Genomic DNA, 16,108 nt, shown 5'->3' on the forward strand with positions numbered 1-16,108 from the left:
GGAGGCTGTGTTCAGCTTTTCTGTTTTTCTGCTGAGGTTTTTAATTCACTGGAGGATTAATGACGCAGATATTTATCTGTTTTGACCAGACATGCTTCACACCGCCAGGCATTTGTAATGTTAGCCACATAGACCGTCACTAAAAACTCATAAAACTGTTATCTTGTCAGAGTTACAAGATAATGTAACAAGTTTCTAGAGCAAATATCTTTATAAACTAAAAATAAGACAAAACTAATTTGTCTTATTTCAGCAAAATATAGGAACTAGTTTTAAATCAGTAATTCCTTAATGCTGATGAAAAAGTACTAGCTTCATTGGCAGATTATTTATCTTGCATTTTTTCCATATGAGTGAAATAATTCTTAATTATTTTCCTATAGCTGGCTGAAAAGCTATATTTTAGTTAGTTTTTATCTTATTTCAAGTGTATCTGCACTAGAAACTAGACCAAAAATACTTGATCAAATTTGTGTTTTTGACATGTATTTAATTTATGGTCATCTTTAAACATATTATTAGTTTACTAACAGAGGCTGTTGGGATTTGATGCATGTAGGGAAGAAGCTGGGAGGCGGCACGGTTTCTGCCTGGGCTCCAGGCTCCCCGTCCTGCCTGGTTTCTGCCTGGGCTCCAGGCTCCCCGTCCTGCCTGGTTTCTGCCTGGGCTCCAGGCTCCCCGTCCTGCCTGGTTTCTGCCTGGGCTCCAGGCTCCCCGTCCTGCCTGGTTTCTGCCTGGGCTCCAGGCTCCCCGTCCTGCCTGGTTTCTGCCTGGGCTCCAGGCTCCCCGTCCTGCCTGGTTTCTGCCTGGGCTCCAGGCTCCCCGTCCTGCCTGGTTTCTGCCTGGGCTCCAGGCTCCCCGTCCTGCCTGGTTTCTGCCTGGGCTCCAGGCTCCCCGTCCTGCCTGGTTTCTGCCTGGGCTCCAGGCTCCCCGTCCTGCCTGGTTTCTGCCTGGGCTCCAGGCTCCCCGTCCTGCCTGGTTTCTGCCTGGGCTCCAGGCTCCCCGTCCTGCACGGTTTCTGCCTGGGCTCCAGGCTCCCCGTCCTGCACGGTTTCTGCCTGGGCTCCAGGCTCCCCGTCCTGCCTGGGCTCCAGGCTCCCCGTCCTGCATGGTTTCTGCCTGGGCTCCAGGCTCCCCGTCCTGCACGGTTTCTGCCTGGGCTCCAGGCTCCCCGTCCTGCCTGGTTTCTGCCTGGGCTCCAGGCTCCCCGTCCTGCACGGTTTCTGCCTGGGCTCCAGGCTCGCCGTCCTGCACGGTTTCTGCCTGGGCTCCAGGCTCCCCGTCCTGCACGGTTTCTGCCTGGGCTCCAGGCTCCCCGTCCTGCACGGTTTCTGCCTGGGCTCCAGGCTCCCCGTCCTGCCTGGTTTCTGCCTGGGCTCCAGGCTCCCCGTCCTGCCTGGTTTCTGCCTGGGCTCCAGGCTCCCCGTCCTGCATGGTTTCTGCCTGGGCTCCAGGCTCCCCGTCCTGCCTGGTTTCTGCCTGGGCTCCAGGCTCCCCGTCCTGCACGGTTTCTGCCTGGGCTCCAGGCTCCCCGTCCTGCCTGGTTTCTGCCTGGGCTCCAGGCTCCCCGTCCTGCCTGGTTTCTGCCTGGGCTCCAGGCTCCCCGTCCTGCACGGTTTCTGCCTGGGCTCCAGGCTCCCCGTCCTGCACGGTTTCTGCCTGGGCTCCAGGCTCCCCGTCCTGCACGGTTTCTGCCTGGGCTCCAGGCTCCCCGTCCTGCACGGTTTCTGCCTGGGCTCCAGGCTCCCCGTCCTGCCTGGTTTCTGCCTGGGCTCCAGGCTCGCCGTCCTGCACGGTTTCTGCCTGGGCTCCAGGCTCCCCGTCCTGCCTGGTTTCTGCCTGGGCTCCAGGCTCCCCGTCCTGCACGGTTTCTGCCTGGTTTCTGCCTGGGCTCCAGGCTCGCCGTCCTGCATGGCCTCCCACTCGCTGTGTGCTGCCATGGTGATGCATGGCTGCCTGGAGGCGGCGGCTGCGGCTGGGATGCTCAGCTCTCTCTACTGCTGCTCATTGTTTAGGGCAAACTGATGACTGCGAAAAAACAAAAGCAGCTGGGAAAAGTTGAACTTGACAGACATTAATGGGAAAATGGATCAAAGCTCTTAGATCAAAGCTGGTTTGTCCAAAATAAAACCAGATGGTAATAAAAAAATAAAGCTCATGCAATAATAAAAGTAAATGCTCAACAAACATATTTCTTGTAAAGAAAAACGCAAAGTTTTGACAGAAACCACCTGAAACTGAAAAAAACGTTTAGAACCGAAAAAAATATAATAATTATCTGAAACTGAAAAACAATCTTGAATCCAAAAAGCATTTTTGAGCAGATTTTTCAGTTTCAAATGTTTTTTTATTCAAACTTTTTTTCTTTTTCAAGGTGTTTCTTTTGAACAAACTTTATGGCTCCATAAAAAACTATCAAACTGCCCAGAAAGACCACATTTACGTTTAAGATGGTCACTTCCTGTCAGATTAATGTAGAAACGGTGAAAGTTCTGCTTGTAAACAGGATTACTGCGCCTTTGTTTGAATTTAATTTAGATAAATACATTGTTTCTGTTTTCCTTCCTGGACAAACAGAGCCTTGGTTTTACTATCCAGAAACATTTCCTGTGTAGTAAAATCAGAAATGACTGATTTATTCTCCATTTTACTCTCTTTTCTTTGGCTTTTTAGCAATTCTTAGACATTCTGGACTGTTTCAAAGCTTATATGTTGCATTTTATGCTCCAAAGTGACTTTTGGAGCACTAAAGCAAAAACTAAAGGACACTTCTGTTGTCCATCAGTTTCCCTAAAAATATCTCTGACTGCAGAATCCACAAACTAATGCAAAGTTCCTACATTTCTACCACATTTTGCTCATCCTACCTGCTGTGTTTACGTTTGTGCATCAGATTAACAATGCACTTTGCACTAAACACATCAATCCAATTAGGAATTCAGCAGATGCACAGACTCTGGTGTGCAAACATTAAGCGACCTTTGTGAATTTGCTCCACAGTGTTGTTGGTCTGTTATTAGCATGGTGCGTCTGCTGCAGGTTTTCAGTTTTCATTGAGCTAAACAGCTAAGGAAAATAATTTATTTGCACAAAAATGTATCTAGTTCTGGATATTTTTAAGTTGCCTGACTTGTTCCTTGTTTCTGCTCCATTATTTTGTAAGTGAAAAACTCACTGGACTCTCTTTAGATGCATCATTAGGCCCTGCAGGCGGCGGCCCAGTCTTCTGATGCTCTGGTACGGTTTTGTCCCCCAGGTGTGATCATCGTGCCCAGCGCCGGCGTGGGCATCGTGCTGGGCGGCTACATCATTAAGAAGCTGAAGCTGGGCGCTCGGGAGTCGGCCAAGCTGGCGATGATCTGCAGCGGCGTGTCGCTGCTCTGCTTCTCCACGCTCTTCATCGTGGGCTGCGAAAGCATCAACCTCGGAGGAATCAACATCCCCTACACCACCGGGTGAGGAGGAGGAGAGAGAGAGAGAGAGAGAGTTGGTGTTGCTAAAACATGTGGAGTCGTTTCAGGGGTTTTGATGTTTAATCTGTTCAAGAATTTCCTGCATGTTGCATCATTTTATTCAGTTATTAATTAAAATAATTCAACAAAAAAGTCTATGTGGCCTACCAACATCATCATTTGTTTGTAAAATGTTTTCCTGATAAAGAAATCTGAAAGGTGTGGCATGCACTTGTGTTCAGCCAATCTAATTGAGGACTAACAGTAATTACACACTGCAAAATCATTCCAAGTAATTTTTATCTAGTTTCTAGTGCAAATATCTTAAGACAAAACCAACTTATAAGAAACGTTTCAGCAAGATAAAGGAGCTTGTTTTGAGTCAATTATTCCTTAGTGTTGATTTTTAAAAAGTCTCAGTTTTAAGTGAAAACATCATTTTTCTTCAGATATTTTTGTCATTTAAATCTTATTTTTAAGGAAAAAGTGAGGGGGGTATTTTTTTATTTAAATTTGGATTAAAAAGATTGTAGATTTTAATTTGAAGCTACGTCGTCAGACAGTCAGAAATAGTTCTGCACTGGTTTCTAAATGCAGCCTGCAGACATTTTAAACAGCTTTTTGCAGGTACCCCCCCCCCCCACCCCCCCTCGCCTCTTCTCATCTCCACCGGTAAGCAGAAACTCTGAAAGGTTTTAATCTAATCCAGTTTGGCCCCCGGGTCCATTTTGCTATCAGCTCATCTGTAAATTCGTGGAGTCTGCAGATCGGAGCGGAGATGCAGCATAATGAGTCCGTAAACGGAGGCGTTTTCTGTTTGGACGCAGCGTCTCTCGGGGAGATTACATGACTCAGATGGAGAGAGTCCAAGGACAGCTTGGGACAGACGCGCTCTGGATCGCTGCCGCGTCTTTTCACGTGTTTCTTCCTCCATCATCCTGCCTTTCTCCCTTCATCTTTTCTTTCTCCTCCCTTCTTTCTCCATGCTCAATCGTCACTAATTCACGTGTTTCTTGCTGCATCCTGCTCATGTCGCCTGTTACTCGTCTCGCCTCTGAGTGTGTTTTCCTCCCTGCAGGCCGACGCTCACCATGACTCAGAGGAACCTGACAGGAGGTTGCAACGTGAACTGTGGGTGTAAAATTCACGAGTACGCGCCGGTCTGCGGCTCCGACGGGATCACGTACTTTAACCCCTGCCTGGCCGGCTGTGGCAGCGTGGCCAACGACACAAACGGGGTAAGAAACATGCAAAAGATGTTTTACTATTAATATTTCAGCAGCAAACCTTAGAAACATGGAAATTCAAAAAGACGAGTCAAAAGCTATGTCAGAAATGCAGAAAAGTTTCTTTTTATTTACAGAATACGCACTTAAAATGACAATTCCTGGAAAATGGACAGGAATGATTATAAAACATATGCAATCATTTTAACAATAGGAACTGGTTGCAGAATGTTGTCAAAATTATACAGAAAAACTAAAATATTAGCATTCGCCCCTTTAGAATTAATATTTTGTTAAATGTCTCCTAGAAAACATGCGTTTCATGTCATCTAAAAGCTTCTGTCTTCATTCTGACTGGATATTTGATCGATCTTATTGGCAGACTTTATAGGGTTTATAGAAATCACCAGATAAATACTTTTGTTTCCTGGAAACTGGTCAGGGATTAGATAAAGTATTCCAGAAAATTAACTTTAGCCTGATTTATCCATTTCAAAACCAGTTCTGATGTCTAGCAGTTTATCTGCTAATTACGACACCCTGGAGAAAGAGCCGCTCAGATTACCCATTAAAAGACACTTATTATGCAAAATTGTTCTGTAGTACAAAAATATGTCTTTTGCATTCCTTGTTAATGTGTGATTTTATACTTCTATGATATTCGAAATAAATAAAGAAAAAACTTCTTCCAAAATCAAACCAAGTGCTTAAAAAAACACAGCTGGTTTTTGGCAATATGTTCATGTTTTTTTGGTGTCTGGAAAATGAGCCATTTCAAAAACCTTAGGAATGTATTATTACAACCCGATGCCTAACAACCGCAGCAAAGTTCAGCCTGTTACCTAGCAACCGCAGCAAAGTCCAGCCTGTTACCTAGCAACCGCAGCCGAGCCCCACGATGTTTGGTCTTCTGGTTTTACCGTTGTATGCTACAATGGATGCTGGAAAAGAAAAAGAGTTTTGTTGTTGACTTTCCATCCAGAAACCACTTGCTGCATTGTTGGTTGTGCAGGAGGCTCCACTTCTGCTTTTCAGAGATGTATGATTGTATAATTGCGCATCTGTTTTCAGCCATTTTCATGAGTGTAAAGTTGAGTTTGGGGGCGTGGCCAGCAGCAGATTATTTGGATTCCAAGGAAACATAACGGGTTGGTCAACCCAACATGAATGCCACATTTATCCCCACCATCAGATTGTGTGTCTTCCTCCACACCTCGTCAGTCTTGTTTTCCTCATGATATCTGAACCTCCAGATGTGTCGTTGTGTCGTTCAGATCAGGAACTATTCGGACTGCGCCTGCGTCCAGAGCCGCCAGGTCATAACGCCGTCGTCCGGCGGTCAGGGCAGCAACCAGCTGCAGCTCGTCATCGTCAAAACCTACCTGAACGAGAACGGCTACGCCGTTTCCGGGAAGTGCGACCGAACCTGCAACACCCTCATCCCCTTCCTCATCTTCCTCTTCATCGTCACGCTCATCACTGCCTGCGCCCAGCCCTCCGCCATCATCGTCACCCTCAGGTAATTCGCTTTCTCTTCTTCTTGGTTATCTCTAGATCAAGAGTTGACCTAAGAACTTTACAATGAAATACGCTGAAGCTTTGTACCATTTGTAGCCACTAGGGGGTCGTAACGAAAAAACTTTGGGGTTTCAAAAAACATCAACTTCCATCTATGTTAAAGGAAAGTTACTTGGAAGGAAAAAGTGTGGGAACCACCACCTTAAAAGGGACTGAAGTATAGCAGTAAACTGCAAAAAACACAAAATTTACCAAGTATTTTTGTCTAGTTTCTCGTGCAAATGGCTTAGAAAAAACTAACTTACACGTAACTCTTCAGCGAGATACAGGAGCTTGACTTAAGTCAGTAATTCCTTAATACCGATTGAAAAAAATACTAGTTTCACTGTCAAATTATTCACATATAATATGGAAAAATAAGTGACATAACGTGACAGTGGAACTAGAACTGGTAAGATTGTGTGTTTTTGCAGCTGTGCTTCTTGTTTTTTCTCTTAATCTTTACATTTCTGAGCGTTTTTGTGTTTTGTGCTGCAGGTCTGTTGCAGAGCAGGAGCGGCCGTTCGCTTTGGGGATGCAGTTTGTTCTCCTCAGGACTCTTGGTGAGCAGAAACAACTCGGTGTTTTGTTGTTGGTTAAACTTTGGTTCTGTTTTCTCTTCACTAAATAAAACAATTCTTTGTCCTGGAAATCCTGAATCGATTCAAAATGCTTAAAAAGGTTATTTTAGTCTGCTTCCTTTTTCTGTAAAATTAAATTGTAGATGATTCTTTGATATTTTTTATTTAAGAAAAAAGCCAGGCAGTTATACAAAGATTTAAATAAATGATCTTTTTATTTACAGAAGCTTTTTTTATTTAAAGCTGCTTTTGCTTTAAAGATGTTTGCAGAACTTTGTCAATATTCCTCTGATGGCGAAAAAACACAGTTTTGCAATTGCGGCGTTTCTGTGAAATAAGTAAGAGGTAAAATCACACATGAATAAGTTTTATCATCTGATAAGACTTTAAAAACAAGCATGCTATGATTATCCAACCACTTCCTGTTTTCTTCTTCTTCGTGGTTTGCACCAGTGGTAACATTTGGTTGTCGATCATGTGACTCTCTTGCGAAATAAACCACCTTTTAAACCACTTCATCATAGTGGCATAACATTTTATCAAGAAAACGGGAACTTTTACGAAATTAGCGTGTTTCCATTAGGAGAATTTATTTTCGAAATTTCAAGTTGCGCAGTTTTGAGGTCAACAAAAACGCAGCAGCTTTTCTGCCACACAGAATCTGCAGACCGTTTGAAAAGAAAAATTTGGTTTCTGAATTGAAAGTCGTTTCTGAATCTTCCTCTCCCTCCTCTTCCTCCCAGCCTACATCCCGACGCCCATCTACTTCGGCGCCGTCATCGACACCACCTGCATGCTGTGGCAGCAGGACTGCGGCGTTCACGGCTCCTGCTGGGAGTACGACGTCACCTCCCTGCGCTTCGTCTACTTCGGCCTGGCCGCCAGCCTCAAGTTCCTCGGCTTCCTCTTCATCTTCCTCACCTGGTACTCCATCAAGTACAAGGAGGAGCGGGTGGAGCGCTGGCTGAAGCGCCACCTGTCGCCTGTCGACACCGTGGGAAGCCTCGTGTGCCACCCGGGGGGCCACAAGGGCCACGCCCGCACCCGCTCCTGCCCCGTCAACATCCCGCGCACCGACATGGCCGCGCCGCACGCCGCCAACGCCCTCAACCGAGGCGTCAGCACGCAGAGTTGCCCCGGCAACGAGCTGAAAGCAATAACTCCTCCCCCTGCAGGTCCAACCGCAGCCGCCCCGGCTGCTCCGACCCCGGCTGCTCCAGCCCCGGCTGCTCCGACCCCGGCTGCTCCGGCCCCGGCTGCTCCGACCCCGGCTGCTCCGGCCCCGGCTGCTCCGACCCCGGCTGCTCCGGCCCCGGCTGCTCCGGCCCCGGCTGCTCCGACCCCGGCTGCTCCGGCTGCTTCGGCCCCGGTTCCGGCTCCGGCCCTCTCGCTGGAACACATCTCAGTTCGGGTTTAAACCGCTGGAGGCCCAGATTCATTCACATGTTTTAGTGAGCAGAAAGCTCTGAGCTTTTCTGACAAAAAAAAGAGAAAAATCTGCTGGACAGCAGATTTCTTTGTGATGCGGAGAAAAGCTCAGTCGGCTGTTTGGGTGGACGGCGGTTCACAGCTGATAAACCCCACACACTGCAAAAACACAATCTTACCAAGCATTTCTAGTCTAGTTTCTAGTGCAAATATCTTATTACACTTATAAGTTACTTTTGTCTTATTTTAACTAACTTATCAGCAAGACATAGGAGTTTGTTTTAATTCCTTAATATTGATGAAAAAAGTGATTATTGGCAGATTATCTCACTTATAAAATGGGAAAAATGTTTTGTTATAAGTGAAATAATCTGCCAGTTAGAACTTTTTCTGCTATTTTAATTCGTTTTTGACTTAAAGCAAGCTCATGTTACTAGCTGAAACATTATTTTTAAGTTATCTTATTTAAAGTGTACTAAATTATTTGCACTAGAAACTGGACCAGCAGTGAGATTTGTTTTTGCAGTGCGCCCTGGCTACACGTGCCTTCTGTCACCTCAATCCTCACATGAACAGAACAAGCAGAAATCTCCCCGACAGACTGCAGGACTCTCCCGAACGGAACGGATACCTCGGCTTTCTCCTCACATCCGTCTGCTTCTTCTTCGTCCTCGTCTAAAAAAACAAACAAACAAACAAACAAAAAAAAAACTACTCCTGGAAATGTGATACAGGATGATTCAGTGTTAGGAACTGGAAACCGATGGCATGGTGCTACGTGAAAACAGCGTTTAGAGTTCAGCTTTATGTTTGTTTCTATGTTTCAGTCGGAGCCTTTTGTTGCTCCGTACAATCCATCCGTTCGTCTCAGCAGCCCAGCAAGCGGCTCAGCCTGAACAGGACCAGCGTTTCTCCTCCAGTTCCAGGAAGGAAATAGCTGAGATATTTCAGACAGAACAGCAGCAGATGCACTGACAGCAAGCAGCTGATCTTCATGTGGCTCCAAATCAAGTTGAGTCCATCAGCTGTGAAAGGAAAACGGTCTGAAACGACGAGATTGAATTCTCAGTTCGCTGTGCTTCACCGCTCTCCTCTGGAGGGAAGTAAATATAGAAACCTCTTCATGACCCTCCAGCGCTGCTAGCGATCGCAGGAAAGGTTTAGCTCCACTGAGATGCAGCCTCACCGCCGCCGCGCCATTTCTGCTCTAGCTTAACTTTATCGCCACCTGCAGATAAAGCTGCCCTGTGGCAGCAGAACCACAGGGTCGTTATTTGGGCTCATCAGGTGAATAAAAGCTTCATCACTCCGAGCAACTACAGATGGAAATCAGCATTTTGCTAAATCCAGTATATTTATGACAATATTATACGTTCGTTAATATACAAGGACCAAAATAAAATAAAATTCAAGCAATCAGCGTAGGGTTTTAGTCTTTTAAACATATTAAGATTAGTAACTGACGGTGGTGGGCACTCTTTAGCTAATCTGCTAATGCGCTAATAGCAGAGCTAGCGCACTTAGCTTCCCCAAATTAATTTTTCCGGATAAATTTTAAACCTCTAATTTATTTGGCTGTTTTGTAAACGTTTAATTGAATAAAGTTCAACTTTTATATTGAAGTTTTGTTTATCAACTTCATGTATGTAGCCGTTTATCTACATGCTCTTATTTTGAAATAATTTATACATCGGTCCCATTTCCTCACCTCTTTTCTTCTTCTTCAAACTGTTTTGAACTAGTGGAAAGTGAACAATAAGTACTGCAGCTGTCCAGTAAGCTCTGCTGATTTCCTGTGTACCTTCTGACCGCAACAAACCGCCGACAAAAATCATCCATCCATCCATTTTCTTGCACCCTTTTTCCCTCAGTGGGGTCGGGAGGGTTGCTGGTGCCCATCTCCAGCCAACGTTTCGGGCGAGAGGCGGGGTCACCCTGGACAGGTTGCCAGTCTGTTGCAGGGCAACACAGAGACAGTCAGGACACACAACCATGCACACACACACACTCACACCTAGGGGCAATTTGGAGAGGCCAATTAACCTGACAGTCATGTTTTTGGACTGTGGGAGGAAACCGGAGTACCCGGAGAAAACCCACCATGCACAGTTAGAACATGCAAACTCCATGCAGAAAGACCCCAGGCTGGGAATCGAACCCAGAACCTTCTTGCTGCAAGGCAACAGCTCTACCAACTGCGCCATTGTGCAGCCCCCGACAAAAATCAGCAACTATAAAACTGAGACCATGAGTGAGAAGTTTATTCAACAATGATCCTGATGAGGGCGATATGCTACGTTGTGCCGTTAGCATTAGCTTCCTCTAAATACCATGTTAGTTTAGCAGACTAGCATTAGTGGAGCTAATGTTTATGATTAGGGCTTTAGTGCTTTAGGGTTAGCGTAGTTAGCTCTTTAGCTTGTAGTGCCCACCACTGGTGACTTAATGTTTGTTCAGCAAAACTTAAAGTTCAGAATTTTATTCATGTGTTTCTGCTGAATCTCATAAAATCTAATATGGTCTCTAAAATAAATTTCTGGCCTGGAACTGATTTGTTGCAATTATCGTCATAAAAGTAACTATCCTGCTTTTTAACAAGTGTAAAAATTAAAATGTGTTTTTCAAAAACAGTTTAGAGAAATTCGGCCTGAAATGATTTAGAAATCTTCCTCTGCGGCTGCAGAGATTTCCAGGTTAGCAGCTGCAGCTCGGAGACCTTTCCACGCTGTCCAGTCCCACTTCCCACTGCAGAATCCCAGTGTTCCCAGCTGTAACGGGAAGTTCCTCAGGCTCTCTCCTGCTGAAGGTGTAAACAGGAACCATGAACAAAGTCCGGACCTCATTCCTCGGCACATTCCTCCGACATGTTTGAGTGTTTCTGATGTAAAAACCGTCTGGATCCGTCTGCCTGAAAGAGATGATGGAGATTTCCATCATGACGTCTTCAAGCAGAAACTGATGATTTAAAAACGGTAAAGAGTTAAAAATCACCTGGAAGAGACGCCTCTAGGGTAGCATCCTTACCAGAGCCCAAACTGAAATTTAATTTGATATGTTATTGATTTGTGAACATACAGATGAGATTAATGTTCTGATTTTTTGTTGTCTTTTTTGTTGCAAATCATTCAAAAATAGATTAATTTTATTAGCTGCAAACATTTTCTATAAATCCTGAAATAAGGTGCAGCGTTGAGTACAATCCCTGCATTAGCAGGATAATTGAAGCTAAATTAAAACACCATATATGGTCACATGGTTCTTTCTGAATCTGAAAAGTTATTCTCTTTAAAAAATCAGCACCAGGTGACTTTAGTGTGGAAACGCAACGAACTGGATCCACTAAATGTGCCACATTTAAGGAAATCTGAACAATTCAAGCATAAATTTTAAGATTTTTACATTTAGAACAAATTTGTTCTTTATGAGAGGATTAAAATTTTTGTATTTAGCTCTAAAATTTTCTGAAAACGCATATCTCTAAATAAAGTGTTTTCTGGGGACACCTGCTGGTCACTTTGGGAACTGCAGGCAGAGATGCAGCACCAGATTATCAGCAGAATTACATCTAATCTGTTTTACATTTAACAAAATTGTAATTTATCCGCAAAAAACCCCCCAAAAGCTTCAGTTGGAGAATGCAGACTGCTGTTTGGTGTAGCCGCTGCACAGTTGGAGGTAAAAACACATTTTTTCTGCTGTAAAGACATTTTTTAATATTTATAAATTCCTTATTCAGTCCAGCTCCTTTGAAACACAGAAAACTGCAGATGAATATCTAAATCTGAAGCTTCTGATGATAATTCAGACATTTATACAAGTTTTAAACTGAAGAGCAGAAAACTGCAGTTTATTAAGGTTTAGAAACTTGGAACTCAAAAAATACTTTACATTTTTAAATATTCAAAAACATGATTACTTCCTCATTACTTGAACATTTTGCAATATGTTCTATATTGATTAATAATCTGATATTTTCTTGACCTTAACTGAATCAACAGATATTCATCCTTTACCCTTAGAAATCACATTTTTACGGCAACAATTTTCAAAACATACATTTAGATTCTCCCTGACCTTATCGAAAAATAAAAATGTCTTTTCTAATCATTTCCAGAACATGTTTTAATGTTTGAGTTCCATTTTTTCGTTTGAATTTTAAAAAATGAGACATAAAACAATTGATTTTGCTGTATTTATTTTATTTTCTGCTGTTTTGATGGTTTGCAGCTGCGCATTGTGAAACAGCCATCATGCATCCGCACCGTTTTGCTCCTTTAGGGTTTTTTATTCCTTTAGAATGACTTGTTCTATGTTTTGTGCAAATTGTTTAGTTTAAAAATCTTGTTTCATTTTTGCAGGTTGAGATTTTAACCAAAAATCTGCTAAATGTCCCGAGCTTTTTATTTTGGAGAAAACTGCTGCTCTGCCTGGATTAAAAACAGCTTCTGGTTTTATTTTAAAGCAGGAAAAGTGAATCCAAACGTTTTGTTCACAGATGCAGGATGAATGTTGCGTTCAGTTAAGATCCGACGGAGCGTTTTCGTTCGTTTTGTCTCATAAAGCCGTAAAAGAAGAAAAATGAAACTTGATGTGTTAACACTTTAGAAGCAGAATGGAGTAAAATGTTCAGCACGACTGTCTTCATGTAGAAAAGAGCAGGAAACTTTTGTCACGTCTGTATTTAAAGCGTCGCTGCTCACAGGATGAAGGTTCACTGGTCCCTGAAAACTCGAGCCTTGAAGGTTTACAACGTTTTCTGATTTCTCTCCGTCGTTTCCGGTTCATCTCATCGTCTCCAGACTGATCCGGGATCAGACGTAGGTAGGCTAGTAGTTGTTTTTTTTTTTTTTAAAGAAGTCAGTATCCTATTTATTTTGGAGAAAAGTGTTTTTGACGCAGCACTGATTGATGAGAGGCAGGATGCGGATGTTCTCACCTGCCTCCGATTCTTGACTTCTGTTGATTAAAAATGTGACAAACTGAATAAAACAGTATTGCAGAAAACCACCGTTTTTATTTTATTATTTTAAAAAACAACTACCCTGTTTTAAAGTCTTAGTCCCTTAAAAAATGTGTGAAATTTTATTTTTGGAAAGAAATGACCCTGTATTTGGTAACAATTATCTCAATGATTTCCTGTTTCACTGAGTTTTCAAAATGGGAAAGACAAAAGAACATGCTATTGTTTAGAAGTCAGGAAGTTGTTTCACCTAAACCAGTGGTTCTTAACCTGGGTTGGATCGAACCCCAGGGGTTCGGCGGAGGTAGACACACTTGTGTAAAGTCGTGATGACGCCCCGCTTTGCCATCACTTGCTGCAGAGATCACGTTACATTGCTTAGCCAATCAGAGGATCACGTTACATTGCTTAGCCAATCAGAGGATCACGTTACATTGCTCAGCCAATCAGAGCTGCGGAAGAGCCCTGATTGAAGGAGTTCGACTCTCAGCAGGGATTTGAACTTGTGTCTTTAATTACTTCAGCAAAACTCACCGTTTTTACCAAATTCTGTGGCTTTTGGTGTACTTCTAAATCTGGGGTTCGGGGTTGCTACTGCCTCTAGTGGCGTGGGGGTGGTAACACAACTAATATAATTACTAAATCAGAATACCGCAAAGTCTTTATTATAAATGTTTAATTCTCTTAAGAATATAGAACTAATTAAATGATCTAAACACCTTAAAGTGGTTCCAGTTTCTCTCGATGGCCAAGCTGTTGAAACTGTGGCACATTTTAAATACCTTGGGTCGTTCCTGGACAGTCGGCTCAACTTTGCTGAAAACACTGACTATATTTTGAAGAACTGATCTCAGAGATTCTACCTTTTAAGAAGACTTGGTGATCTTGAGGTGACCCAAGATCACCAAGTCACCAAATTCAAGACACCCCATGTCTTGAATTTGGGGGGGGAAAAAATCACATTTGTAACGCTATTGGGTAATGCGCAGGTCTGACTGCAAGATTTAGTGTTAACCACTTGGAGAATCAGAAATAGGTACGGCATGGAGTCAGGGTTGGGTGGATAATTGATGCAACTGAGGCAAAGAGCTTTGTTTATACTGCTTATTTATTGCAGTGGCAATAATAATGATAATAATGATGACAAAAAAATAAAATAAAAATAACAAAAGACTAAACAAAAATAAATTGTTCAAAAGAAGCAATGAGGGGGAAAAAGAAACCAACAAAGAAATAATAACAATCAGTAACACTTCAGAACCAAATGCAATTCAAAAAGGAGTCCAAAAGCAACGGGAGAAGAGTTCTTTTCCTTTTGATACTCCCTTAGAGTTTAGTTTGTTTCCTGTGAGAAAAGTGTCTTGATTTTCCTGCGTGAAAAGTGTCTTTTGATTTCCTACCACTAGGTGGTGTGTGGGTAGCTCGCCATCCTCCGTCATCAAGCAATTAGATGAAGGGGGAAAAAAAACCTGACCTAAAAGGGCCAGAAAACATACATTAAGTTCATATATAAATGTTATATTTATATAAGCTAAATGGGGAAACAAAGAATTAAATACATACTGCTATGTATTGACAACAACTTCATAAAATTGGGAAAGGAAAAATAAAGGAAAAGTCCTTTTAAAAGTGCACTTCATAATTCAAGTTCAACATTTCTCAAATAAAGTAATTATCAGTCGCTACAAACAACAACTAATAAATCAAATCAATCAACTTAAGAATGTGATTGATCAGAGTAGCTACAAACAAAATCACTAGGTACCAGACTTCATTGATGCACCAGTATGTAATACAACAACAAACAAAGAAATCATGAAAATCATCAAATCCAAAGTTGAAGGAGAAGCCTTTAAATATCAAAGGTGTGACCTTTAACTCGGCTTTAACAGTGTGATATTTTATTAAGCAAGTAGTTAGTAAATGGACTGAACTAATGTGGGCATCTGATTGTCGAGTTGGTAGCTAATGCTACTGGCGGCGCATAGCGGGAATAACGCTCCATCATACATATGAATGAATATTTACTCACCGTCGAGGAACGGATTGTCTAAGGAGGTGGATGCAATGTTAACTGGTTCTCATCAAAGGTATATCAGGCATCAACAAGCCCAACCTGGTGAGTATTGCAGCGGATATATTAGCGGCGCTAGCATTGCAAATATAACGTCAAGTTCAAATGGTATTTGATAACTCACCACAGATCCTTGAGTTTTAGATGTGTAATCGTTCAGCAATGAGTCGATTTGGAGAGTTCAGATTGTTTAATTAACAACCGACGCCACAACCGACAGTGAGCAGCAGCACAGTGGATACCCGGAAACACACATGAGAGTCCCAGAGGTTAAAGGGATTACTTAAAGGGAAGGTGGTTGGGGCGTGGCGGTCACGTGGGTTACATGTTCCCCCCCTGATCCCATGCACGTCCCCGTACATGGACCAGGTTGAGTCTGGATGGCTGGCTGGATAATACCAGGAACAGTCAGGTGCTCATCCTCCTCAGTCCCTTCAAGTGCATGTGTAAATGCAGTGGTCAGTCCATGAAACAATAATTGGATACTCTTCAACAGCGGGTGACCGAGTTGGGAGTACTGCAAGCGTTCCGGTGGTCTTCTTGCTCGGGTTGACCTCCGCAAAAATGGTACTGATTCGGGACTCGATGATTCCGTTATGGAACTTGATGATTCTGGTTCAGGGCTTGATGGTTCTGTTTGAACAATTAAGTCCACTTCTGGTTCCATATTATTGGTGGAGGGCTCTGGAGTAACAGGCTCAGGAACAGGATCTCCCTCAGCAGCAGGATCTCCAGTAGCATCTCCTAAGGAATCATAAATGTTTGAACTGATGTTTACCGCCTCTCTGTCCACAGCTTGAAGTTTCCTTGGTTCCTCTGCAACAACTGTG

At 43.2% G+C, this 16,108-nt stretch overlaps 2 protein-coding genes and 1 long non-coding RNA gene across 3 annotated transcripts in view; 1 reads left to right on the forward strand and 2 right to left on the reverse strand.

Moving 5' to 3' along the window:
* The window catches only part of LOC103480012 (solute carrier organic anion transporter family member 5A1-like), a 36,852-nt gene extending 23,604 nt beyond the window's left edge, over positions 1-13,248 (forward strand). Inside the window, exons 5-9 of the mRNA XM_081598175.1 lie at positions 3,257-3,455; positions 4,531-4,690; positions 5,953-6,197; positions 6,734-6,798; positions 7,560-13,248. Coding sequence (XP_081454301.1) covers positions 3,257-3,455; positions 4,531-4,690; positions 5,953-6,197; positions 6,734-6,798; positions 7,560-8,233 — 1,343 coding nt within the window. The 3' untranslated portion in view covers positions 8,234-13,248. The remainder of the gene's footprint in view (positions 1-3,256; positions 3,456-4,530; positions 4,691-5,952; positions 6,198-6,733; positions 6,799-7,559) is intronic.
* Positions 519-3,262, reverse strand: LOC145547940 (uncharacterized). The gene is made up of 3 exons (XM_081598162.1): positions 3,176-3,262; positions 1,084-2,028; positions 519-1,022 (listed from the first exon to the last, which is right to left on the reverse strand). Exons 2-3 carry the CDS (start codon positions 1,948-1,950, stop codon positions 519-521), a joined length of 1,371 nt encoding a protein of 456 aa, XP_081454288.1. The 5' UTR covers positions 1,951-2,028; positions 3,176-3,262.
* Positions 13,249-14,167: 919 nt separating the features above from the next.
* LOC145547961 (uncharacterized) lies at positions 14,168-16,108 on the reverse strand. The gene is made up of 3 exons (XR_014084232.1): positions 15,403-16,108; positions 15,237-15,320; positions 14,168-14,678 (listed from the first exon to the last, which is right to left on the reverse strand). It is a non-coding gene; the product is annotated as an uncharacterized LOC145547961 (long non-coding RNA).

Source organism: Poecilia reticulata, chromosome 17, assembly GCF_904066995.2.
Source record: "Poecilia reticulata chromosome 17, P_reticulata-male-v2, whole genome shotgun sequence".
Taxonomy (NCBI): domain Eukaryota; kingdom Metazoa; phylum Chordata; class Actinopteri; order Cyprinodontiformes; family Poeciliidae; genus Poecilia; species Poecilia reticulata.

Bases quoted from the DNA above. Each gene is read 5' to 3' on its own strand.
- LOC145547940 (XM_081598162.1), bottom strand. From the start codon at position 1,950: ATGCATCACCATGGCAGCACACAGCGAGTGGGAGGCCATGCAGGACGG. The intron at 1,023-1,083 runs GCAGGACGGGGA...CCTGGAGCCCAG, and splicing joins ACGGGGAGCCTGGAGCCCAG to GCAGAAACCGTGCAGGACGG.